The 27967-nt window shown below is 46.5% G+C and overlaps 1 protein-coding gene across 1 annotated transcript; it reads right to left on the reverse strand.

The window, feature by feature from the left end:
• Window positions 1-138: 138 nt before the first annotated feature.
• Window positions 139-27967, reverse strand: LOC107075827 (otoancorin-like). The gene is made up of 25 exons (XM_069181826.1): window positions 27859-27967; window positions 24467-24578; window positions 21609-21646; window positions 20304-20464; window positions 19658-19887; window positions 18270-18376; window positions 17275-17408; window positions 16304-16406; window positions 14999-15205; window positions 14301-14471; window positions 13592-13741; window positions 12631-12686; window positions 12395-12500; window positions 11532-11644; window positions 10870-11011; window positions 9968-10164; window positions 9242-9335; window positions 7302-7473; window positions 6750-6931; window positions 5574-5717; window positions 5333-5487; window positions 4532-4668; window positions 3921-4018; window positions 3146-3281; window positions 139-2255 (listed from the first exon to the last, which is right to left on the reverse strand). The coding sequence occupies exons 2-25, from the start codon at window positions 24525-24527 to the stop codon at window positions 2173-2175; spliced, it is 3177 nt and encodes a 1058-aa protein (XP_069037927.1). The 5' UTR covers window positions 24528-24578; window positions 27859-27967; the 3' UTR covers window positions 139-2172.

The raw sequence follows: 27967 nt of genomic DNA on the forward strand, positions 1-27967 counted from the left end.
ACAGAGGAGATATCCCTCCGGGGCTGATAAATACCAGCCATAACGACTTCACACGGGGGACGAGGACGGAGACAGCTAGGATACAAAATAATTCAGATGAAACTTGTGTCTGAGGAAAAAAAACCCCAAACACATCCATTAGCCAGAACACGTTTTATTTTCACAAGAATTGCAAAATCATTTTAACTTCTTCAAACAGCATGTTATAAAAATAGTTGATTCACAGACGGTTATTCCCACGCTGTGACCAGCACTGGACAGAAGACTCTTTCCTTCTCGCGCTAACTCCATCACGGCGACTCCGCGCCCCGGGCGCAGCGTGATGACGCAAGCAGGTGTACAGCGTGTGTGCGTGTCATCTGCTAGAAATCATGTCTGCAGTTAACCATCAGCTCATTTCCACACACGCGCCGTGCAACACAAGTAGTGAAACGTATACATATAAATTATTCATTTGCCAAGCCCCCATAAATTACCATGCTATTTATTATGTATTCTACATATGCGTGCATGCACAGTCTAAAAACTTTCGACAGCTCTTTGAAAACGATATTCGCCAAACAAATGTAGAAACCGAGATATCTAATGTAGGGTTTTTTTTACAAGTGTGTCAAACAACTGAGCTTCGGCCTTAGTTTCTGCTAAAAGGAAAGTTAGTTTCTACAGAATTACCCGCGTGTCCCACAGTGAACATGATAACTGCGGGAAATGAAAGTTGACTGAACGTCCTCTGAATCCGTTTTTAATTACAGGAGACTCCTCCCGCGCAAACAAACAAAAAAAAAAGACACGTCACGTTAACGCACAAGTCAGTATTAAAAGTCTACAGTCAATCCAAACCCCCTGATTATTTCTGTACATCTACATGAAGACAATTTTAGGAGAAAAAAGTATGTAAAAAAGAAAACATTCTCAAATGAGACCTCTCCTATTGTATTATTTGTCCCGAAATGCATTTTTCGATTTTATTTTTCACGGTAGTGTCAAAAATTAACTTTAGTCAACAGTTCCATGATTCCACAACCCTCACCGATACAAGTTATCGAGGAGAGCAGACAGAGCGCGTTTAGCAGCGCACGTCCGTCTGACCACGTGGTTTTTAATCACACGTGGCTGAGGGTTTAGCGCAGGGGCGGGGAACGTCCGGCCCGCGAAATCATTTGGTCTGGCCCTGCCAAGGCAACCCCAGGCGGGACTCGAAATTCAATAAATCTGGGAGCTTTGTTCATAGCAACATACATTGATATGAAGGGAATCATAATAATAACGTAAATTTGGGGGGACAAGCAAGGAACGTCCATTACGGGATAGACAGGACACATAGGAGTACATGACGGGACAGACGCGTATGCTTCTCGCTGGCTGCCTGCGGCCCGTCGGCCTGTGCTGAGGTGATGATGAGACGAGATGCGATGAGGTGATTCCTCGCGACGTTGGTGACCTTGCCTCCGATGGTCGACGACGATGCTGTCGACTTCGTTGTCGACACAGACGATAGCTCCAATCCGACCTTTATCCACACGTCCGCGATCAACAATCCTCGCAAAAACTGAATCTCAGGTGAAGATGAAGGAAATCACAGTACGCAGAAAAGACCTCAGGAGTCGATGATACGGACGTGGGCTATGTTCCAGATCCAGAATGGCAGGATTAGAACAGCGAACAAAGCAAAATAATCGCGTCGCTGGTGACACACACACTGGATAGTTCTTAAAACTTAAGTGGTGTGACATCCTACAAATGGCGGCTACAAAGAAAAAAAAAGTTGATGCAGAGTGTCGATCTTTCCAAGAGAAATGGACGAATGATTATTTTTTGGTTGAAGTCAAAGGCAAACTGGCAGTAATGAAAAAAGCCACTTCTGGTCATTACAGCTCAAAACATGCTAAACTCAATGAATTGGGAGTCCAAATGCGTCTGGATAAAATCAATGCTCTTCAGCGGAGTTTGGAATCACAACAGGCCGCTTTCACTATCACATTAGGGGTGAGTTAATTCAATGTTTGACCAAATATAGCAGGCTAATTTTTAAATTGATAATTTTGCATGGCCCGCGAATGATGTTATAAATATCCAAATGGCCCTTGGCAGAAAAAAGGTTCCCCACCCCTGGTTTAGCGGAATGGCGTGCCTCTGAAATCTTCACTTCGCTTCGATGGCCTGACCGCCTGTCTAGTGTAAAACGGACAGGGCCACCAGAGACAGGAGGATAGCTGCGAACATGGGGATATTTCGGGCTGTAGCACCTGCAGCACCTGAAATAAAAAAAAAAAGAAAAAACGCAGACGTTATCTTCTGGCTTTTGTCCTCTCTCTCTCAATTTCAATTCAAGATGCTTAATTGGCATGGCTGATGCGTTACAATCAGTGTTGCCACAGCAAGTAAGGATACAATTAACATGATTCATTCACTGAACGCGAGTCGCGATTGGCTGGAAATAAACAGGTTTCACAGGTAGAAAAGGCAAAACATAAAGCTTTGGAAATAGCCAGAAGCAAAGCCCTGCAGAGCAGCATTGCTTTTAGAGATCTCAAATTGATTAACGAATTAAGACTACAGTTTTGAACTAGGAAGTATTGTACCTAGATCAAGTTGCCTCATTCCTTTGTCTTGCATGTCCTGATTTTTATCCGTATTATGTTGGGTATTCATGCTTTTAGGCACATGTTTTGTGGATATGAGCATGCACGTTTTGCGTAAAAATATATGCAGTCCGAGTACATCCAGTCTTACAAGGTTTCAACCTTGCAGGACCCTGTGTTGTGTTTTAAGAGCGTGTCATGAGTGATCCGAATGAACAAGAATTGGCTCTTGCAGTTTCACGTGGGAGTTCGAGGCCGGACTCTCCGAAGAACTAGGCACTCTGCTGTATTTCTTCCTAAACAAGGAAGATGGAGTTTTTCATTCCCAAATGCAATTTTGGAATGATTTAAAACATCTGTTCAACGCAAACACAACGAAACTTGGATCATTTATTTACATGCTGCTGTCCAGGCTGAGGTATCCAGAGAAACTAGGGGGCAGTCGTTGTTGCCAGCTGAGATGACTTCAGACGCCTGAAGGCAGCCACTGGAAACTGCACCATTAAATACCCCTGTCTCTAGGAGAAAGATCCCCGCATGTCCGCGCTCTGAAGAGGACTTACTGGAGGAGCTGTCCCTGGTGCCCGAGTTCTCATCCAGAGCCCTTAGCTGTTCCAGGCTCAGGCCCTGCCTCTGCTCCAGGGACACTGCCGCGTAGTTCTCTGTGCCAAGGCTCCTCAGCTGTCCCACCGTCAGGCCCTGAGAGAGAGAGAGACCAGGCTCAGCCAGGGGCGGACAGAAAACGTCCAGCCTTTCTCCCTCTTCTGCCGAATCTCCTCCCCGCCTGCTGTCTGAGTTCTACAATCCGGGGGGCTGGGTTCCCATCCCGATTGTAAACCTTTTCGCCCCTTTTTTTTAAAGGTTACCTGGGATCAGGAGACCCCAGCAGAGGTTACAGTTAAGATTAAGATCACTTTATTGTCCCTATACAATTTCTTGCATGAGGAATTTGTCTTTTCGCAGACCCCAGCTTGCTCTCCATGAGACACACAGACAGGGAGAGAAGCTGGGGGTCAGAGCGCAGGGTCAGCCATTGTACAGCACCCCTTGAGCAGTTGGGGTTAAGGGCCTTGCTCAGGGGCCCAGTGGAGTAGGATTCCTCTGCCGGCTGCAGGATTTGAACCAGCAACCTTCCAGTCACAGGTGCAGATCCTGAGTGACAGTGCCACCGCGCTGCCCTGTGAAGGAGGGTCTGAGCAGCCGCGAGAAAAAAACAACAAAACACGGATACTGACCGACAACGGGAGGCACGTTCAACCCTCCCCCCGGAAAAAATACTTTTTCAAAATGCTTTCAACTCATCCTGGGCAGCGGAGAGGTGGGCAGGATGTCACTCACACTGAAGACGTTCTTGGAAAGGAGGGAGACAGCCTGTGGGGTCAGGTATGACATCACGCTCTCGGGCAGTGTGGAGATCTCACTGGTGTTCAGCCCCGCTGGAAGACATGGGACGCCGCAGAGGCAGTGCGTTATACAGGTGAGCCATGGCTACCTCATTAGACTAACGAACTCCAGCTGGACGCCACCCTCTTCGCCCTGTCTACTGCCCTCCCTGCAGAGTTGCGGCACCCCTCCCTGTGCTCTGTTGCTGTGACAACAGGGTTGACAGGGGTACCCCTCCCTGTGCTCTGAGCCTCTGACAGGGGTACCCCTCCCTGTGCTCTGATGCTGTGACAGGGGTACCTCTCCCTGTGCTCTGATACTGTGAATGGGAGCCCCCTGGCCTTTACCAGTCATGGCCTCCTAATAACCCCCATCTCTGAACTGGCTTCATCACTCTGCTCTCCTCCCCACTGAGAGCTGGGGTGTGTGAGCGGACTGGAGCATCATCCAGGTGGGGCTGCACACTGGGGGGGGTGGAGGGGATCCCCATGACCTGTAAAGAGCTCTGAGTGGAGGGTCTATATCTGTAAGGAATCATTATCCTCTGCGTGAGGCCAAGCTCTTACCCAAAATGGTGCCCAGCTCCTGCAGCAGCTCCTCGGACCAGCTGGACACAGGTCCGAAGGCTTCCTTGGCCTTCTCCTTCAGCGCCGCCAGAGAGCTGCTGGAGCAGCCCAGCTTCCCGATGCTCCTCGCCGCATTCCTGCACAGATCGGGCCAAGGGGGAGGAAGGGAAGAAGACGGGGCGACACGGTTAGGGCCACAGCGCCAGAGAACCGGCCTCTGGCCTTGCGAGGCTCCCAGCGTGGGACAGGGCGAACCAGTGAGGGCGTCACCACTACCCACTACCACTACGTTGAGCAATTTCCAATATGGCGCTGTGAGGGCGGCAGCCTGTTGCAGCAGCTCCAGTTACTTTGTGATCTGTGTGTGCTTTTTGTTGCTACTACCGGTAGTTACATTCGTTTTAGTTTGGAATATCGTTTACTTTTGTTTTTGTTTCTGTGTGTGTTTTTTTTCTCTCTGAGTTATGACGGCTCATCAATTTCCCTACGGGGTCAATAAAGTCTTATCTATCTATCTACGCCCCCCCCCCCCCCCATCAGAGAGAGACGGGACGAGAAAGGGAAGGCTAGGCAGGAGGAGGGCGGTTCGTGCCACAGTGATAGTCCTGGCAGTGGCCTTCTTCCATTACCTGAGTGCCAGAGTGTTAATTATAGCATTAATTATAGGGCCTGTGTTATTCTAATAAGTTGTGGAAGTGTTGTGCGAGTTGGCTGTTTGCGTTGGGTACTTCCTGTACCGAACAGGAAGCCAGGGCAGTCCGTACCCGGCAGCAGGGCGCGGAAAGCTGGGCAGCGCCTCACCTGAACTCGGAGGCGTTGAGCATTTTCACCTGCTCGGGCGGGAAGACGCAGAGGAAGTAGCCCAGGCCCACGAGGCTGCTACTGTCCAGCGAGCCCGCCGAGGAGTTCTTCAGGAAGTTGGTCACGATGGCCTGGGCCTGGAGCAGAAGCGTCCCCTGCGAGGGCACCACAGACGGGCCGATCAGTTACGCGTGAGCGGGCGTTTACAACAGAGGCAGAGCGCTCCAAGAAGACTACGCACGTTCAGCCAGTCGCTGTATTCCCCCACCGCCGCCAGCATGTCGATGTTCGGAGAAATGAAGTATTTGCCCACATCTTCCAGGCTGAAAGCCAGCACGATCCTCTTCAGGCTGGGGATGTACTTGACGGTTTCATTTCCAAATGCCTTTAGGACATAAAGTGTGAATTACTGATCACCCAAAGGCACCAATGAACACTTTTAAGGAGTCATCCATTCTGAGTGCCATTTCTATTTTCAGCTCGAATGTTTGGGGCCCCTTCAGAGCACAGTATTGACAGCATATGTGTGTCGCCCTTGAACGTTTTTTGTGCTGTATTGTATTGTTATTCGTGTTGCACCGATTGATTACATCCCGTGAAGCCCATGGGGTGTTGGATGTATTCTGCGTTTGTTGTCCCCGGGAAGCCGAGGGAAAATGTCCAGGGTATGCGATTAGTAGATTCTGATTCTTTCCAGATGCTCTGATACGGGACAAGGCACATTTCCGTCAGCTGTTATTTTCACAGCGTTTCAGTGTGTCGTGGGATTCTTTGCCTGCGTAGTATAGTGACACCTTTGTCTGTCAGTAAGAATTAATGGGCACAGCGGAAAGCAGGGAGACCCCCTGTTTACTTTTAATCTTTATTTATGCCCCAGGAAGAGCTATTTACCTACTGTATATCTGTAACAGCTTGTGTCCTGAAAAAAAGAAAAGTGATGTGGCAGCCTGTGCCATTAGGACACATCTTACATCTTTATCAGCTGCCACATCACTCTGCAACTCCCAGCTGGCAGCCCCACTGGAGCTCAGCAGTGTGAGCCTGGTCAGTACCTGGATGGGAGACTCCTGGGAAAGCTGAGGCTGCTGCTGGAAGAGGTGTTAGTGGTGCCAGTAGGGGGCGCTCACCCTGCAGTCTGTGGGTCCTGATGCCCCAGTATAGTGACGAGGACACTATACTATAAACAGGCGCCGTCCTTCGGATGAGATGTAAAACTGAAGTCCTGACTCTCTGTGGTCTATAATAATGATCTTAATTCCCTTCATTTTATACGTTGGTTCGATTCATGGCAGAAGTAGTGTTTGAAGAAAATAACTGTGACATTCCCAGATCCCTACACCTGTTTATGTTTTATAATCTGTAGGATTGTGGTCAAGCTTTATGATTATGATGACACACAAGTGTCTGTCAAACTGACCTCTATAGCCTTGGCCTTTAGGGCGTCCAGCTGCTCCTTGCTCAGGGCTTTCAGTGACCCCAGGATGTCCAGTGTGTTCTTGAAGGTGTCTGTGGTCATGCACTTCAGGTCACTGGCACTGAAGACGACACTGCCTTCGCCCAGCTTGCGGATCTGGTCTTCAGTTGGAACTGTGGTGCATGCTGGAACACACATAAACACTCAGGAAGGACACTCTGTCTGAGAGGGGATCAGGGACAAAACCAGCACCTTTCTCTCATCTGTAATCTGTATTTAATCATTTCCCAGTCTGGACCACAACTGGGCTTTTAAGTTTGTTTCGAGATCACTCAGCTGACCAGCTGGTAACTTATGACCAGCAACCCTGCCGAGGCTCCACAGATGGAGGGCCCTTACATATCCCAGGTGTCAGTCAGGATTGAACTGATCATTCCCTAGAGAACTCGGCAATAAGATCAAAGATGTTTTTCTCATCGGGGGGACATTTCTGTGAGGAGCACTGCTGTTTTACGAAAGGGTGCTGGTTGTTTTGATTGTCTAATCACCCCATACCTTCTCTCCTTCTCCTGCGGGCACTGGTCTGGTTCGAGGGATTCAGGACCATGTTGGTGAAGGCCTCCGTCACGCCAGACATATCGGGGGTGAAGTCAAGATCGGGGGGCACGAAATCCACTGGTTTGGTGACGCTGGAGAGAATTCCTTTCAGGATGTCCACCATCTCAGACTAAAGCAAAAAGATGCATGGGCCAGCTTTTTAAAACCAGAGTACTGAAGCACTTTCAGCTACAGGGCTCACTTTAGCTGCAACACTGAGAGTGCTACAGTGCCTAATTTGCTCACTTTTTCCCAACACCAGCTAATTTTCCAAACTTAGGTTTATTAAGTGAAAATAGACTGATGGAAAAAAGAAACGCAACATTTTCTGGATTGAGAATACTTTAGTTATAGCTTACGTATGTTCACAAAAAGTTGTCAGTTTGTTTTAAGTCCTCGGACCAGCAATACAGCTTGTGCAGTGAGGCATTGCAACTTGCCAATCACACGAAAGCTCGTTAGGTGCACTTTTACCCAACAAGGTCCAGGTGGAATAATGCCTGACCAGGTCACCTTTGAAAAGGCCTTAATTCAAACCTTGGGTCACTGCAAGAAAAAGGCCACACTTAGTCAGTTTTCTGTGCAGTCCGTAATGCCTCGAATGTCACCAGAAGCAAGGGAGAGGGCCATCGGCATGCTGCAGGCAGGCATGTCATGTGCCAGCGTTGCCAGACACTATGGAGTGAGCCGCTCCACTGTGTCCCAACTGCAGAGGTTTCAGAAGACCAGTAGGGCAGATGACCGTCCAAGACCCGGTCGCCCTCGAGTGACCACTCCAGAGCAGGACCTACACATCAGACTGGTCCATCTGAGAGATCGTTTCAGATCTGCCACCCGTACTGCTGCTGAAACTGCAGGCAGACACAATGTCCACATCAGTGACAGGACAGTGAGGGTCCACCCTGCTGGCCTTAGAGCAAGGCGACTTGTCAGAGGCCCTCTGCTCACACCTCCTGGACGTCACACCCGACTGGCTTGGGCCAGAGGCTGCGATGGTCGGCAGTGGCATCAGGTCCTCTTCATGGATGAGTTACTCTTCAGCCTGTCCCATGCAGACGGGAGGGCCAGAGTGTGGAGGAGGAGGTGTTGCGTTTGTTTTTTCCATCAGTATACAGTATATTGTGATGCACATGTCCTTTTTGGGCGCATTGTGTATATGGTAGTGCATGCAGGCAGCTGTAGGCTGGGTACTGCCTGTGTTCTCTCCCCTCTTCTGATCAGAGCCTTGTTAGGGATGAGGTAATGAACTTCCCTTCGGAGTAGACTGGGATGGGATTTGGAAAAGCATTACAACATGCTTTTCACTGCTATTTTTCAAATCTGCTTAGTCTTAGTGGCTAGATATAGAACTTTGAAACTTTATCGTTATTAACTTAAAATATGATGCAGATTTTAGGACTCATAGCTTTTATCCTGCCCTGGTGGTGTAAGAACCTTTTACATGATCAGAGCGCACATACAGTATTCCTTATTTTAACCCTTCTTTTGGAAATAAAACTGCCTTTTCAAGTAAATCTAGGAAAATCAGCAGTTACCATGCCAACCATTCAAATATGAGCTTCCTCAAGGAAATAGTGAACATTATACCACTAGTAATTTTATTTGGAAATGTACCTCTGCTTTAATTTTTTTTCTTCATGTATTTAGTACTTCAGTGCCCAAATTGCACTGGGCACAGAATTCTCTAGAAACTTTCTTCAGATTTGCAAGGAAATAAAAATGAACCTCCGCCTTTGTAAAATATATTTGCTTGTATACGTTCGCCACAGGCCTTCCTTTCTGAAGAGGGAATATGGAAAATATGTGTGTAGCTATGGTATGTTAATGGGAGATGGTGAATAGGGTTTGTTTCCATTTGATGTTCCAGTGTGGTTGCATGTTATACAAAAGCTCCTTACCGAGGTCTTGATCATTTTCATTTGTCTCCTATCCAACACTGACAGCAGGGACCGGAGCTCAGTGATATTATCGGAGGTCCAGTTTGAGGCGTCTCTGCCATGGGGTGAGGGGGGGGAAGAAATTTATTTCAAATGAGGCTGATGTCCAAGTTCCGCTGAGAACGATTAACATTGAATCCTCATGAAACAGAATTAAATCTACCAACCATCATCTCTGTGCTAAAGGCACTCCAAATCTTCAGATTTGACAGGATATCTTTGAATGAATAATGAATTAAGGACTGAGTCTGATCTAGGGCAAGCTGTTATTGGGGCCAATTAATCCATTGGTCAGATCAATGAATTTAAATTTGTTTCAGGCTGATGCCTGGAGTTGCATTTGTTCCCACAGGGCTGGGCGAATCACCCTGGGAATGGTGAAGGTTGGTGCTGGTAATAACTAATATTTTACCTTTATATGCGGCAACTATCTGCTCTCTACTAATCCGTTTTTGTAGATCACAACTACTGAGTGAAAAGAGATGCTTGCAGACTTCATCAGCGAAACGAATGAATGCAGTTACTCTGACTCCTATAGTGTTTGGCCTAACCTGTGTAAATCGTTTATAACAAGCAGGATTCTTGTCTCCATGCTTCGCTGAGATATCAGTGTGGACACAATGCACGGAGATACCCGTTCACAAACAAACGGTTTCACATGGCAGTGCATGTTCTGCAGGTTCCTACCCATAGACAGTCGTTATCTTTGCCGCCAGGCTGTCCTTGACCTCTCGCTTGAATTTGCCACACTTCTCCAGTGCTTTTACAGCCATCACAAAGACTGTGTCGTTGAGGTTTTGGATGTCCTCAGCGTTGAAGAAACAAACGGCAAGACCCAGGTTTGCCACTTGGTCAGATGTAAGAGTTCTGGTGTCAGATATACCCTGGAAATGTGCAAAGAAAGTTAACAGCTTGCCCCAGTTCTTCAACACAATCCATTGATCAGCATTGATAAAACAATAAAGGGTGGTGAAGTGGGGCATGTATGTATCTCACTTATCCAGCTTCAAAGTATCACCACTTAAGCACATTGTGAGAGGTGTTGATGGGGTCTGTTAATTTAGCCTCAAACAAAAGTTACACTAAGGTGCCATAAAGCTGACTTGCTCTGGCAGCACCAGTGGCTTAACGCTACATAGTAAAAGACAGGAACAACACCCACAAACAGGACAAAACGGGACAATGTCTGCTGCCTATCAAAGGACAGAACCGAGAGCAAGACAGAGCAGGACAAGAAGTAATTACGTATCAAAGAACAGGACAAGCTCTCAGATTGTGGAACAAACTTTCTCCTGACTGTATATGAGAGCTGGGAATCCCTTGCAGTTTGTCGGTTCTGTGGGGCAGACCCGGCGCGCGTTGTCGGACTTATTGAGCTCAATAAAACTGACTCTGCACAAGACTGTGTCCCGCTCCTCTGATGAAGAATTCCCACAACAGTGGCGTCATAAACTAAACTTGGACTTAATGCATCTGCAAAGAGTGCTTTTACTATGAAGCACCGAGAATGATTTGCAAGCCAAATGCTGGCCGTGTTCATGCACCTCATCAGAAACACAAGGTGACCCAAAGCGTGAGGACTAACTCACCCAGCAGGTCTTGATGTATTTCAGGGCTTCACTTCTCCTCCCCGAGCTCATGGGGAGAAGCTGGGGATTGGCCTTGACTAGCACGGCCACCACAGAGGAGCAGCTGAAAGAGCCGTTCCACTTCATCAGGTCTGTGAAGTTCCTGCGACATCAGATCCGAGGGTCAGGGGAGAGAAAACAGTTGGGCAAATAAATCCTTGTCGTCTGCATGGCTTGTCAAAAGCATACAAGCTCCGTGTGCTAATAATATTCCCTTGCAGGAATACAGGCTGTACATCTTGGAGGATTCCTGAGTGCTCTACACTCTGGAGGAGACGCAGCCCTCACTCGAGTTTCACCTCACTGCCTTTTGCTTTGTAAGATCCGTTTCTCTGAACTGTCTGTGAGATGAATCGGTTGCATTTTTCCAAATTCTTCAGAACTCTGCTTTGGTGCAGGGACAAATGCATTTGTGCACTGCTCTCTGTATGCATGCAAGAAGCTGGACCCAGTCCGAAGTCTACCAGAAATGTATTATTGCGACACATGAAGAAGCAGGGCTTTTGCTGTGAGTTCATGAATCTGTTAAATGGCCTTCACTTACATACAAAGAGGAAGGGCCTAGGTATCAGCTCTACTGGGACATTGTATTCCACTAGGAACTGGACAGCAAGGTCACTTACGGAGAGTAGAGTAGAAAGCTGGGAGGTATCTGGCTGATGTCAGTGTTATTTAAAGTGGAAAAGTTCTGGGCCTTCATCAGGGTTTGGAAATAGACTTTGCTTCCGCAGTTAACCTGCAGGGGTGAGAGCAGCATCACTGAGTTAGCGATGCACGATCGGGACATTTTATTCAGTACAAACGGTTTCGGTCCATGCTGGAACCACAGTGGCCCGTCGGTCATCCTGGTTTCTGTGGTGTTTGAGGAACAGAGCATGTGACCCCTCTTCCTGGATGGGACACCAGTCCATTACTCGAATGACCCCCCCCCCAAAAAAAAACTGCCGGCACACTCATAGAGCTGGGAGGACTGGAGCAGCTTGGGTAGAGAATCTCTCTCAGGTTACAACACTAATGTCTGCAGCAGGGACTTGAACCTACAACCTGGCAGTTGGCTTAGCCACTGTGCTGCACCATCCTCTTTTAGTCAATAGCTGATTCCTCAATAGCTTCTATCCACAAGCAGTGAGATGGGTGAACACATTTGGCCATGCCCCTCGGACCACACCTATACCATCTACCTCATTAGGATTTCTTATTTATTCATTGCACATCTCCAGTCACTGTTTACACATCTGCTTTTTTTACATTCAAACTGTTTACTTCGTTTACTTTTACATTGTCTACTGTTCGTTTGTATTTTGTCTTGATGCACTGTCTGCACTTTGTGCTTTTGCACTTGTTTTAACAATCGAGAGACTTTCTGTAAGTAGGAATTCCATTGTACCAATGGCATTGTTCCATTGTGGCAATAAAGTTCGAGTTCAAGTTCAATCAATATCCAATATCCTAAAATCGCATGCTCGCGTCTCGGCGCTGTGTGTACCTGGTCGCGGGTGAGGTTCTCGTTCCCAGCGAGGGTCCGGAGGCTGTCCAGGGACATGTTGCGGATGTCGCCGCAGGTTAAGCCAGTCACAGCAGTGGTCAGCATGCTGCAGGGCGAGAGCAGAAACACAGCAACAGGAGCTGTGACGTCAAGTCCTCGATCGCGCTCTGGTCACAGCTGCGAAGAGGCAGCTGAACAAAATGGCAAGGAGGCATCAAAACCGACCCCCTGCTCACCTGAGGTCCTCCTTGTTCTTCAGGCTCTTTATAATCTTCTTGATGATGACTAAGGCCTGAAATGCGAAGGGAACAGTCAACAGGCTGCAGTGAGAAGGAAGCCCTTTCTGGAGACCTTGTTCAAGAAGTCACTAGCGTGGGTTTGGACTGGCAGTAACAGGAACCCTTTCTGTAAGCCCTCATCTGTATGAAATGTACTGTAATGCAGCAGAATGAATGACCTATGATATTTTATGTGAAATGTGAGTTGACTGTTTCTGTGGCAAGTATTTCTCTTCCTATGTCCTGCGTTGATGCTATTTTTCCAATTGATGGCCTCCTCACTAGAGTTTAAAAACTCTTTTGCAAACAAAAGGAGACAGAAAGGGCAGAGAATGCAGGTTAACAACACAGAATACACAGAATATTATAGTATCACATTTCATTCAAAATCAAAAGGTCCCAGTGACCTGCTTTATTTATTGCCTGGGCTATACTGAAAAAAAAAACAAGGTTCTTTTTTATTCCAATTAAATTCCTTCTCGTGCTTGCTGCCCTCATTAACCGATGAAGGCTTATTGTTTAGCAGGGACCCTGGGTAAGAAATGTTTATCAACAGGTACTGCAACAGGACTGCAGGGGTCAAGTGTTGTACTTTAGGTCTCATCGCAAGCGGTCTATTAACAAACTGTCTATTAACTGTCTATTAACAATCTATTAACATGTTATAAACTACTTAAACAATTATTATGTAAGACAACACGTTTCAGGCGGTGGCCAGGTTTGGGGATTTGCAACTAACATCCGATTCATCTACACCAGAGATTGAAGTCATTCTGCTCGCACTGTGTGTTTAACACATGACTTTTCATTCTGAAGTACCCTCAACAGCTGACACACTGTATTTTTTTTCAGTGGAGTTAACCTTTACTTGTTCCTGTGCTTACAATCCCCCACCTGATGCGTTGCCGGGTCCTCTTACCTGGCCTTTATTCCAAGGCAGGGACTTATTGAGGAAGTCAAGTGACAGGCTAGTGTCTGATGCGTTCTTCAGGGTGGTGGCTGATATTGCAGACAGCAGGCCAGGGGGGATGTTTTTCAGAACCTCGCTGATAAGCTTCTCCTTCAGCACCTGGGGACAAAAAAGAGATGTTTTTCGGGGGCGAAGGATCTCTGGCTCTGTGCTTGGAAGTCAGACTCACAGTCGGCTACGGAAACCAGCTAGAAAAGACTCTTAGCTGACCAAGATGTTTGCTGATTTCCAGCTGCTAAAAATAACAGTTTGAAAGATTTTGACCCATAGAATTTTGCCAATTTTGTTGCCTACGCAGGAGGTATGGTAACAAAACTGCCAGTGTGGCTTCTTTCAAGAAATGACTTGAGCTTTGAAATAAGTAACTACATATGACCAAACTGGCTTGAAGGGTCAATCTGATGTTCTCATGTTCAAGAAAAGGGCTGTGACAAGTGCGACATATTTTTTGATCTAAACATTTAATATTACCCTGCTTGCTGGGTCTATAACACTATCCCAGTAAAACAATACTCGGTCTAGCTGGATAACATACGACATACAGTAGATACTCTGGGATTGCTTAAAAGGCAGTTAAAAATTAAAAATCATTGAACCACCTTACACTCTACCAACATGGGTGACACTAACATGAATAGGTTTGTCTGGTTTGCAGTACCTCTTGTATAATCGCTTTCTTCTGGACTGGCTTCATGGCGTTGGTGGAGTCAGAGACCTCCATGGATTTGTTGAAGGCCTCCAGGAGGTCCTTGCCCTTCATCTTCTTTATGGTTGTGGTTTTGAGAGCACTGGCCAAATACCCCAGATCTGTCAGATTGCTGCCAGTTACCTGTAAGCCACAGATAGATTTGATATTCATTGTTTCAATGCAAACTGCTGCATTTTCCACATATAATCACCAGAGATGTCAAGACAATATTTTATATTTAAATAATTATTCCTTGCATTTATATAACACTTTCCATTCCAAAGGATCTCAAAGTGCTCTACATATGGGAGTGGAATTACTTTAGACCAGAAGGAAGAGCGGCACCTATTGGTCCACCAACACCACATAACCTGGTTTTCCTTAGAAGTCTCCTATCCCAGTTTTGACCAGGACCAGCTTTCTGGGATCTGATCAGATCAGGCAGCAAGGTTGTGTCAGTTGTCTGCATCCTTTAAAAATCTTTGCTTATTGTTTATGAAGCAAAAATGTCAAAATGATCCATCTGCATTCTTGCATAAGTAATCTAGGGCTCTCATCAGAAAACGCATTTTTATCCTAGTTTGCATGGATTCAGTTTTCCACATTCAAAATGTCTTTTTCAGGATGCGTGCCGTGATTTCGAAACTGTGTGCGTTCTCTGTGTTCACCTCTCCGAGTTTATCCAGTATGGCGTTCTTCTGGGAGCTGGACCAGTCCTTGATGTCCCTGAGCACGGACAGAGACTCCTTCACCTTCTCCTTGGACATCATCCCCAGCTGGCTCACACCCAGACCGGCGGCCGCAGGTCCCAGCTTCTTCAGGTCATCCGCTGAGATGTTCTTGGCATCCACTGACTTCAGGAGTTTCTGGTAGACCTGGGAGGAACAGGAGTGTTAACACCTGATTCACCCTGTTTAGAACAGGTTGACAGGAAAGCAAGAGCAAGAGAAAATATAGCTCTTTACCAGAAAACTTCAATTTCACACTAGCTAAGAAGATTTTAATGCTGGATTACTCGACACCAGAAAGAAGTAGCCAGGCACGGTGCCACTGACAAGCACCCTCTGCCTTTGTCTCACATGTGACTCACAAGACTGCCATATTTAATTTTTACTGGTGACGCAGGAGGACATTGGAATATAGTGGTGATGAAGGACACATGTGGCACAAGGCAAAGCAAGTTTAATTTGAGAGGACAGAGAATGGCTTGCACTGCTTTTTTATCTCAAGGGACATAAAACATGGGTCACTGCAATTAAAAGTGTTCAGCTCAGCAGCAGCAGGTTTCAATTACTCTGGAAAGTAAACCTTTGGTGATGTTAGCTCGTGGTGCCAAACATACTAAAACTGTTCCATGAAGATGCAGAATCCCTTTGAGTTTTGAAGAAGAAGAAGAGCGTGTCACGTTCGTAAACCCCTCCTCTTAAGGACGCTCCAGCCCTTCCTTGTTTTTTACTCATCTCCCGCACCTGCTCCCTGTTCCAGCCCCCTTTTCAGTCCACCTTAAAAGCCGGGCGCTCACTCCATTCCGGGCTCTGCTCTGGTTCCTGTACCAGGTGAGTCTGGGACCTGGAAGTGCCTGGTCCCGTCAAGTTTTTAGTTCCTGTTCCTGTGCCGGTCCCGACCCGGTTCCTGTTTTTAATCCCGCTTGTCTTGGATGGACCACCCGGCTTTGGACTTTTGCCTCGTCTTGGATTCCCCCTTGGACTCACTTCTGGACAGTTTGCCTCGGCCACACCTCCCCCAAACACCAGCGCACCATGAACACGCCCCCTGTTTTCATTCCTGACCCCCGCCTGCTTTTTCCCCCGTGTTTTCCTCACCCTGGATTGTGTCGTCTGCATAGGGTCCTGAAAGAACGTTTACGTTACAGACGGTTTGTGTTGAATCTGCTGCCACTCTGTTTTGAGCACACACAAGCGTCACGTCAGCTGCGCCCTCATGCTCAGACCCACAGGAAGCACCACACTTACATCCTTCACGTTGCCTGTGCAGTTCTGCAGCTTGGCGATCAAGGCATTGACGGCTTTAATTCTGTTGGCGATCTGACCGAAGAAGCAGGTGAGCTGGCCCAGCCTGCAGAGAAATAAAGAGGGAAGTCACCACAGTCGACATGCTGTTGTGTCATCCTGTTTGTTCTGTTTCCAGTGTAGCATCCAAAAAACAGGAATGAATTCCCATGTATCATTTCCAGATAAAAAGAACACCTGAGTTTCCCATTTGCTCCATAATGTAGGTCTGCTTTAAATTTACATGCAATTAACACATTGGTGCATATGTGTTATGCACATATGCTTGGTCAGGAGAATGCTGACCAAGCTCACAGCCATCATGAACAACACCTCTCATCCGCTTCATGGGACTGTTACTGGGCAGCGGAGCACATTTAGCAACAGACTGCTCCAGCTACGGTGTTCAAGGGAACGTTTCCGCAGGTCTTTCCTCCCGGCGGCTGTCAGGGTGTATAACGCTGCCCTAGGCTAGGACTGTTAGCCCTTCATTTGCTCCTCTATGGACAGCATTTTGCTCTATTGTACTTTTTGGACAATCAGTCTGTATAAACCTATGCACATTTTGCACATGTTTTATTGTTTTTACAGTGACTATGATCAGCACATTTTGCACACACCTATGTATTTAATTATTTTTATTTATTTTGTTGTCTTTTGTTTTATAACTATTCTGATGTCTGTTTTGCTTGTCTTGGGCTGGACTGCTGTAACACATCAATTTCCCTACGGGATTAATAAAGTATTATCTATCTATCTATATTTGGTATTTAATAATACTAATACTCCGAAGTATTTCTTTTTATGAAAATGAAATGCAGCACTGCACACTTATGATTGATATTGGTTTTATTATCTGTAAAACCACTACTATTTGCAAAATTGTTACAAAGTTATGTCTACAGCACAGTAACAAATAATAACAAGCAACCGACCTTGAAAATACAGTTTCATTGGCAATGTCAATCTTGCATTTATCCAGCCCGCTTATGAAGAGATTCGCCTGTGCATCATTCAGATCATATAGAGTATCCCAGATCTTTGAACCGTTATTATACAGCTGACAGATCTGAAAGAACAAAGTTCCAGGTATAAAAAATCAGCAGTCTGAAAGTCTTGATTCACCTGAGTAGCTGAAACCAATGGGATATAATTGTATGTATTGATACACATTTAAGCCTGAGGATCCGGGGTTTCTCATTTGTTCAGAAGGTAAATTTTAACTTTAGTTGATATGCACCCTGTGCACCCTATTATAGCCCTCATAAATTGAGCACCGAACCAGGAGGTGAGGATGAGTGCATGGCAGTAGAAATTGGAACAAGACTTGGAAGATTTTGGAACTACAGGACCACTGTGCCAGCTGTTGTATTATAACACTAGCTGCTACGCTAGTGCAATTCACTGTCATCGACTGAAGATTCCAACCTCTTGGCTATAACACAAGCCTCCAGGCTGAAGACCAGTTGCTGTGTTACCGCACCAGGATTGAAAACAAGCCGCTGTGCTAAGGCACAAGCTAATATAATAACTCTACAAGTTCTCATATTAGCAACCTGGGTCAGAATATGTTGTTGCTAAGCTGGAAATAAAGACGGTAACGTATTTGGTTTCCTATAAAGTTCAGTTTAACCTCTGTTGGGGTGTGTCTTTGGTAAAGAACCCACCTAAATATTTAACAGCAGAGGCACATTATGAGTTGCAATGAAAGGGTTGATATGAAAGTATAGTGAGCAAAAGACTTGCATACATAAGTCCTGTGAAATTGTTCGGGGAAATAACTTCAAGCTGTTCCAAGTTCCATGGCTGTAGTTTATTGACAGTGTAACCTCAGGCCTCTCATTTAGACACCCCCCTTGTCTATTTCCTGAGCTTAATGCCTTCTTACTGGGCTGTGGGAGGTGTGGTGACTGAACAGCCGGTCACTTACTGGGCTAGTGCTGTTCCCTGTGATGTCCTTCAGGGTGGACATGGGAGCCTGTAGAGTAAAACGTCCAAGTATCTCAAGAACCTCTGCTGTGATCCAGCTGGTTCTACCTGCAGAATTATAACCTGTTTGAGAAACATTGCAAAACACGACTCTGGGGCCCCTTGTATTTCCACACTGCTGCCGGCCTCTTTCTGCTTGTTTCTTTCATGGTTTTACCATGTCTGGCACTTACTTTAACCATGGTCTCACCTTCTTACACTTTTACTATGCTAAGCAGTTCAAACATTCAAAAGCAGAAGTGCTGACAACCCCAGTAATGTCACGCCCTCTGCAGCCAGAGGGCGCTCCTTCTCTGTCCTATCTCTTGTTTCCAGTGCTTTGCTGTCCTTCCGGTGTTTCTCTCTCTCTGGGGCTATATATTTCTGGGTCTTTCATTCCCCTTCGCTCAGCATTGACGTTCGGATGTCCTGAAACCCGCCTAGCACCAGGTCGCCCCACGTCCGGTACTTGAGGGCATAGGTTTCTATATGGCATTTCCTGAACAGCTGAGCCCGGGGCTAACCCCCGTCTCGCCGCTACGCATAGGGTCTCTTCGCTCTCCTGCCATTCCACGGATTGTCCCTTCCGACATCCGTGACAAGTAACATCAGAATCAGTCACCCGCTCATGTCATGCACATCGTGTGCCACAGCTGTCGCCCATCTGCTTCCCTAAAAGGTGTTTTGAACACATTCTGAACTCCACGCTCATGCTAATCAGTTGGACTGAAACCTGCAGAGGTGTGTGTCATTTTAATGGTGACTTTTTCAGTGTTGAGTGCCGCTCAGAATAGCCTGTGGAAGACGTGGAGGGCAATGGAGGTTCTTTTGTTTAGGGCAGGTGGGTAATTCCATTCAAGCCACACGCGGTAGCTCAGAGCTCAGCCTGGGTTCTAGGTGTGAAGTGATCAGGGAAGACACGCCTTCACTCCTGGCTGAGACGTGGGGTTCATCAACGAAGTGAGCCCCCCAGCACTGATGGTCCCCACTGGTACATACAGCTGGGAGCAGCTGGATCAAAAGAACCTCACTCAAGGCACAGGAGCAGTGTCTGCAGTAGGGACTCGAACCTGCAACTCAACAGTCAGAGACTATACTCCACTATACTGCACTGCCCCCTTCCTTTTGTTTAAATGTCGTTGAATATGCAAAGAAGCCAAAACAAAAGTTTGTGACCAGATGATTCCAGCCAAGCACACTAATGTAAAACAAGTCTTTTGGAAGACATCTTCCAAAAGAGTGTACCAAGGGGCTGACATTCTAGCATGGTGATCTCTGTGGTTGGCGGCAGTGTCCGGGAGAGCAGTTTGAATTCGGGGTGTGACTGCACAAGACGCAGAGTTAGCTTACCCTGGCCACTGGCGCTAGACTGCTGGTCTTTCTCGTTGGCCTTAGAGGGATTATTTGAATTATCAGGTTTTGCAGTTACCCCGGGCTTCAGCTGGTTAGGGTTCACAGTGGCCTCTGGCTTCACCAGCTTCTTGGCCTGGTAGCTCATGAAGACGGTCTCCACCCACATATAAACAGCCTTTCTTGTGCCCTCATTCAGCTGGTCATAGAGCACGTTCAAGACTTTCATTCTAGATGGAAGAAACACAGTTCAGCTGCAATCCATTAACTGGTTCAACTTCCTTCCAAACCAGAGACTAAGGATAATGCCATAGATTAGTGTTGTAGAATTATCACTTCTTAACATGAATGAAGCTTATATTCATAATAGATTTATGGGTTGGTAATCTTAGTACAAATTGCAATTCTTAATGGTTATTTTACAATTATTTGTCATTTGATTATTATTTTTTACTATTGCATGGTGTATGGCCCCACGAATCTCTGTCTATGCAAAGCCCAGTAGGTTAACACTGCATAAAATAAACGGTCATTGACCGTTTGAAGTTCTCACTGCCTTGTCAAGAAGCTAAACTGAAAGAAAGAGAAACATCTTGGCTGTCTTGGTCAGTCTGTTAGGAATGGGAATAGTCTCATCTCTTCTTACAGTTCAGTCACAGCGGTGAGGTTAGCCGACGCGTTGAACGACGTCACGCAGGAGCTCGACAGCTTGGGAAGGTTCTGAGCATTATCCTTGAGGAATTGTGGGAAGTCTATGGGCGCCGTCAGCATTCCAGCAAGCTTGGTCTCCCAGCCTGTGCACTTGCCCTGGTGGGAAAAGGAGACGTGGGTTCAGGACCAGAATGGTTCAACCGCTTGTAGAAATTGTTTTTGACATCGCAGAGTGGAAGGTGAGCCTGCATGGGCAGGGGTCATGAGGGGACATACACCCCCACACCAGAGCACGTTTCGGTCTGCGATCCATAGAGGCAACTGCAATCCCCAGCTATAGACTGCTGTACGGTATATGTCCAGACTGACAGCGCAACTGGAGAAGGCCAACATCTGACAGTCACCACAGGCAGAAGATTCCTGGAGCCTCACATGTTCATGCTGTGCATTATGGGGAGGTTATGTATGACGAAGATTCAACTGGGGCAGGAGGGCTGAACTGCATTTAGACGGGACTTGTCAGGCCACCTATGGTCTTCAGCAGTGCATAACCTGTTTTGATCTCATGACTCGAAACACCGAACTTTGCCTCTAACATTTAAAAAAAAAAAAGTTGGAACTGCCTATTGCTTTAAGCAGTTCAGTTTACGATTATATCCCCTGTGCCCTTCAGTGAGAGAACAGGAACCTGCAGGTTCGGGAGAGGCATCGGCTGTGCAATGCTCAGTTTCCCTGCCAGTCTACGGGCACCTGGGACCTCAAAGGAGTCACTATTGCACTATTGCAAATCTCCAGGACCCTGCCCGAGTAGGTTCAACATCACCCCTGCAGCCTTCAGCCAACTGCGCATCGCTGCTCAGGAGACCCCCAGTCACATGACCCCGCAAGGCCTGGGCCACGGGGATCAACCCGTCTTGAGTTGAAAAACCTGAGAGCTCTCATCTTCGTAAGTGTTTCCCATACGTGCACCTGTCCGTACTAACCTTGAGCACGTTGTTAGGAGCTGGCGTGCTCCCAGGGGGACAAGCAGGATTGCTGTTTTATCAGGAAGCCTCAGTGGGAAAAGTAAATCTGGAGATAAGTCTGGAATTGCACCACAACTGGATTTACAGCAGACTGACAGAAGGAGTAAGGAAAATAATAGAGGCACCTGATATTTATTCATATTAGTAACTGCGCTTTCAGAAGCAAATGGTATATTTTTATCTGACACAGGCTCACTTGTTGCTCCAGTGCAGTGAAAGGATCAGCATTTCCTGAGATACTTTATTTGCACTCATAAAAAGTGAGAGGGCTTTACCTTTCCTTCTCCTTTTCCTTGCCCGCTGGATGACTGACCTGGGAACAGAGGGGAAAAACAAAAAACACTTCACACCCTGCCAAACATCACAGCTTGCCCAAAAAATTCCGATTCCGTCAGATGTGAGCACCCGGCACGCTGCATGGCTCTCTTCACTCATCTCCTCTTGCTTCCCGAAGAATGCAAATGCAGTCCAAAGCTACACAAAAAATCCCTGCTTGTTTTGTCTTCCGTTTTAAGATTTCAAAACCAGATAGGGCCGCATTCAGATCCCCCTCGATCTCCTTAAATATACTTTCCATGGAAGCATTTGAATGTGGTTCATGGTCTGTTTTTAGCTTAGTTTGAATTTTGCATGTACAGCTTCGCTGTTGGCACAGTAGCCAAACAGCGTACAGCAATGTAGAAACGCATTTTGTAGAAAGGTAGAAATGCAGAGAATCATGGGAAATCTGATGACGAGGCATGGAAAGCTCAACCGAACGTCTTGCCTAAAACACTGCAGGCCCCACACCAATGTGTTTAAACGTTGCGAAATACAATAACAATGTGAGAGCAGTAGCTCAGAGCTGGTCTCGCTATGCCAGCTGTTGAGTCAGGGCGAGAGAATCTGAGTGTGGTGCAAGAGGACTATTCTGACTTTAAATTGCAAGTGGTGGTCAGTGTCAAGGGAAGGAGTTTGTCTTTGTGGCTTGAGCATCGCCCCATATCTAAGGTCTTCCTAATGCAGACGGTGGGGCAGGTGATGAGGTTTTACAAGGGCCGAAGGACACAGGGTAACTCAGTTACCACACAGTAAGGGGGCATGGCTCGCTGAGGTGAGTGGTGGTGCGGAGCCAGTGTCCTGGGGCAGGGAGAGAACAAGGGAGCCATGTCACTCCGCAATGCCTGGCATACAGTCAGTATGATAACTCCCCCCCGCCCCCCGATCAGTGAGCTCTGCGCAAGCCCAAGACCAACACCCCAGTCATGAAGGCTCACACACAGATGGAGAAGAAATCTGAGGAGCACAACTGGACCGAGCTGAGGACTCTTAGAAAAGTCAGGGTAGGCGGAGAGCACACAGGACCTTGTTCCTTGGATCCCTAGAGGTTTCTTCTTCTCCTAACTAAGGAGTTTTTGGTTCCTCTCCTCCGTTGTTTTCTGGTCTTTTCTGTTCTGGATTGACAACATGTCTGGTCACTTGCATTGTTAAGTGCCTTGGGGCAACCTTGTTGTGAAAGGCACTATATAAAAATAAATTGAATTCAAATGAATTCCTCAGGCCGGCCAGGGCTGAAGAGGATGCCAGGACCACCGGTGGAGGAGACAGAGGTTCCTCACTGTGGGGCAGAAAGAGACACTCCAGGGCACCGACCAGAGCAATTTCTGGAGAAGGGCAGTGCTGCACTGCTCCTCTGGGACTTGGGTTCTTGGGTAACTGGGGACCATGGTGCTCGTGCATAAGTTATGTCAAGGGTTCAGTGTGATGGGTAGATGGATGGACTGTTCTAAAAAGGGCAATTATGGAGGGTGACAGTCTTGTCTGCTCTGTGGGCGATGTCACAATCGCCATCCGTCCTCTAGAGGGGGCTCCTACCCTTTTGTGTTAGTTTCATTATCACGGTTCACCTGCCCCACTGTTCCGTTCTTTATTTAAACCTGGTGTCCCATGTCCCTGTTCCTGTTTTTGATCGTTCTGTCTTGAATGGATTTCCTGGGTTTGGATTTCGGACTGCGCCCCGGATTTCCTACATCGGACTGTTTCTGGACTTGTTTGCCTGCGCTTCCCCTCTTGCACCTGGGTTCACTGTCGGCACCGCCCCCTGTTCTCCATCCTTACATTAATAGCCCTTTTCCACTCACCTCTGGACTATACCGTCTGCATAGGGTCCTGAACTATGCACCGTTACAGGCGAGCTGCTGGTTCTGGGAGATAAAAAGAACCCGTCGAACCTGTTTCTAAGTGGTGTAGTCAGCTACAAAGTTCAAAAGCAGTTCTCGCATTTAGGGGCCTCCAACCGTGACAGCTATCAAATGCATGACGGGAAAATGGAAATTCAGATCGTATAGAGATACCAATAAGTGTACAGTATGAACACCTGGAGTTGTGCTCCACATTAAAAATCTTTCCGTTGCATAAGAAACAATGTCACGTCGTTACATGTGGGATTAATGCACTTGTGATTCATTAGGAATAACAACACCCGAGAATTCAGCGTATTGAAAAATTGATTAAGTGTTTTAGTTACAGTGGGCTGAACCCACTTAGCTGATGGCTAAACTGTTCAGGGACAGGTCTCCTGTCTCCATGCTGTGCTGTGTTGTGTTGTTGTGCTGTTGTCCTGTTGTGTGGGTGTCAGGTGGCAGTACAGTACAGGTCGTGTCTCTCCTGTCTCCACGCTGTGCTGTGTTATGTTGTGCTGTTGTGTTGTTGTGCGGGTGTCGGTTGTATCTCTCCTGTCTCCATGCTGTGCTGTGTTGTGTTGTGTTGTGCTGTTGTGCTGTTGTGTGGGTGTCAGGTGGCAGTACAGTACAGGTTGTGTCTCTCCTGTCTCCATGCTGTGCTGTTGTATTTATAATGTTTTAGGTAAGGAAATGACATCAGGATTGATTAAGAATTGCGGACAGCAGAGGTTGATTGAACTCGTCTGTTGTTACCCCTCCTGAACTTATGGTATAAACTTCATTCATGTGGCCGTGAAGTGTCTTCAGTTGTGTTGTGGACATCACTGAGTGCAGAACTGCGGTTTTACATTCTACGTGCAGCATTGCCTGATTCAAAGCCTGGTGGAAAGGGGGCACAATTCTTTCCTTGTCGCGGTGTGTCAAACTGACAGAAGGAGGAAAGAAAAAAACAAAGACACTGGTGAGCTTACCAAGTGACGATCCTAACAGGAAGAAACAGATCAGGGAGAGGAGTGCCGGTGATTTGCCCATCTCTGGAAAACGTCAATCACTTTCCTGATCCTGCCTGGGTTTGCCTGAAGCCTACAAAAAGAAATAGCGTGCAGTCTGAGATACCCAGCGCTTTGTTTGCATAGTAGGCCTACACAGAGTTTGGTTAACTTTACATAATAATCTCTCACCTCCACTTTCACAGAAAATATTCTAGAAAGGAGAAGAGACTTTGCATCTCCACTAGTTGCAATGATTTCCATGGACAAAACTAGTGAAGGAAATTAGGTAAGCAATGAAAAAATCAACGTTTTGCAAAAAAAAAAGAGGAGATGTGAGATGTGGGTGAGACGTCAGCATTTGCATGCTGAGTCTAGGGTTATCCACACTATTTTAATGCAGACAAACTGAACAAACACTCTGTGTTCAGCTCTAGTGTAGGTTTATATTTTATTAAGGAATTCTACCTGCAGTAACTACAGCTTTATGTGTCCCTTTACAGCTTTGTTAAAAAACGTGTCCTGTGATGGTATTTCCGAGTTTTTCATCATTTTAGGTTTTGAAAAAACAAAATTCCAAATTGTCACGGTCTCTGGAGGGGAATCTTTGAGAAAACCTGCCAGACAGAGAAATATGTGAGGAGTTTTCCAGCATGTCGAGAGGTTTTGAACTGATTGCAAAAAAACGTTGATGACAGTGCTCAAGAAGACGTCCATGTACCGTAAATATGAAAGAGGAAAGGAAGTCTAACAAAACCCTAGCGAGAAGTCGCTTTTTTTTGGGGGGGGGTTTGTCCATTGAGCATTTATTTCAATCGTGACAGCGAAGGGACACCAGCTCTGTCCCATCAGCGTGGACGATGGGATGGGATGAATCACAACAAAACATGCACTTTATGCGTGAGGCACCATGGAAACGGAGCTCAGGTAACGACAACAAAGGCTGCTTCCCTCAAAAGTCTATGGCAAAGCTAATGGGGAGAGGTCAGGAGTTTAAAAGTAGTGTCAATATTTGTTAACCAAAAAAAAAGACAACGATTCAAAAAACAACAGAGACACACTGCGCCAGTCCTGCCTCAAGAGCACCCACCCCATTCCCGTGACTGTTGAGACCATTGTGAAATAGCTTTTTATAACCGTGTGAATCACCTCAAACTGTTTTCTAGTGTGGGAGGAAACAAAAAAACAGCAATTGGGCTCAATTATCCACCCCACGCATTCTATTAGGCAACTTGTGGGACAGTTTGTGCAGACCGGTGTTTCATCTGAGTTACTCCCAGCAGTGGGGGGACCATACGTCCAGGTTTCCCTAGACGTGTCCTCCTTTTTACTCCTTAAATCTCCATCCTGGCAGAATTTTCCAAGTTTTGCTTATGTCCGGAAGTCTTCTCTTCTTCCCCAAAGGTTTTCAAAGTGTGGTATGCAGAAATAGTTGGGACAGATGGAATAACAGGAACGTGTTCCCTGTGTTCGCACAGAGGAGGTGCTCGGGCAGTGTGCTCCTACCTCTGTAAGAGCCAGAGCATCTTCTGTTTTAAGGCGCGGAGCCCCTCATCATCCACAAGCACTGCTTGCAATCAGCCACTGAGCCCCCCAGCTACAGTACCTTCGTAAACCGCCTGTGTTTTCGTGGCAGAAACGGGCGATGGTGTTACTCTGTGGGCAAACTGTCCGTGACGCTCCCTCTGAGCCCGTGCTGGACTAATGTCAAAGCTGTCTGTTTCCGCAGAGTCAAAAGACGAATACTGCCGCTCAAGTTTTCTGTTGGAGAAGCACTCTGTCCAGAAGGTTTTAAAGCAGACGGCCGTGTGAGGAGGGGGAGTCGCTATTTCGTGTCAGTTTCTAACACAGGCATTTTCACAAAGCTGTTCTCCTAGTCCTGTCTGTCTTTCCATTAACAGTTGTGTTTTAGCACAGTTGCAAAAGCCATTTAGATTTATGAAAGTGTCTGGGACGGTCCCTAAATACGTCTCAGGCTGACTGCAAACTGTACACATCTCCAGGGTTGTGAGACTTATTGAACTGTGCACCTTAAGGGCAGGAGTCTTCCCTTTCTTACAATGGTAACTTTATGAAGGTCTGGACACAGGTACAGTGACATTTAGCCATGAATTAGATATACTGTATACACCCTTTTGGCAGAGATGACTCAACAGGTGGAAGTATTATAGTGGTCCTGTATGGACTTGAAGGCATTTCCCAAATGCTCAGACAAGGTGCCTTACACACAACAAGTTTGTACAAGACCAACGGTACAACTCGCTAAGGGCATGGTTGCACAATGTCAGAGATAAGAAGGCAGAGCTGCTCACACTGGGTTTCAGCCTGCAAGGATTTCAAGAATAATAAAACACCGCAGGTTCAATTGGCATGCACAGGTCTCCCTTTGTCTTCAGCATTTCATCTCATTTCTGCCTATGGCGTCTTTGAGAGTCCATCGGAAATAAACATTTCTTGTTTATTCATATTTTAGGACACTGCAATTTTAGGCCTGAAATGGCTTTAAAATATTTCAAAGTTCGGCTACGACAGGTATCACGCTGTGATGGGAACAGTACAAAAGGAATAATTATTCTGCAGGGGAGAAAAAGATCTGTGGATCAACTACGGATCAAACTAGACTTTAATTATTTTAAAATATAATTATTTAAAATTCTATCCCAGCACCCATAAAATCTAAATCAGAACAATTTTTTTTTTCATGGGATTTGTCAACCTACTTGCAAAGGCATTTAAGACTTCAATCGTATCCACTCTCAAAGCTTCACCTTTTTTGGCTCCACATTTTTGCGCAATAATGAGTTATCTATGTTTATCAGTTATTTTTTGTTCTCGCTTGAATCAAAACAATAGTTTCATTTTTTGTAGTGGGCTGGATAAATTCAATGAAAGAAATGTCATTTTTTTTTAAATACTGTTCCAGAAACTGTATAAGGCGTCTAATAATCCATAAAAGGTAACGGAGCATGTCCTCCACCTCTGCCAAGATCACAGTAGGTGACTGTACACTTTCTGCCCTATAACTCAGGTATAAGTAATTATATTTATATATAGTTGTATATTGTACGATTTACAGATACAGAATAGTATAACTGTACATTGCACACTTCACAATTCTTCAGAAATCTAGAAAGAACAGATGCTAGCAAGCAGTTGTTCGCTTCAGTAACAGGTTTGACACTTTGCACTCTGAAAGCTGCCCCAAACTTGCCCCTTTGCCAGAGCCGAGTCTGAGCACCCCCTCCTGCTGTGTCTGCGGGCCCTGGGTTCGAGCTCCGTGCACCTGGAGGGTGGTCTCTGCCTGTGCAGAGACTGGCTCATGCATGCAAAGCTCTGTGCTGCTGTGAGAGTAGCTGACTGAAAGGAGGTCTTACCTGCGTGTGTGTTCAGCCCTGCAGAGGTGGTTGTGTCGGGCTGGGGCAGATGTTTCTCAACCTGCCTATATATCGGGATGTGGGTGTGTGCTGCGCCCTCCCCCTGATT

The sequence above is a fragment of the Lepisosteus oculatus genome, chromosome 21 (assembly GCF_040954835.1).
Source record: "Lepisosteus oculatus isolate fLepOcu1 chromosome 21, fLepOcu1.hap2, whole genome shotgun sequence".
NCBI lineage: Eukaryota > Metazoa > Chordata > Actinopteri > Semionotiformes > Lepisosteidae > Lepisosteus > Lepisosteus oculatus.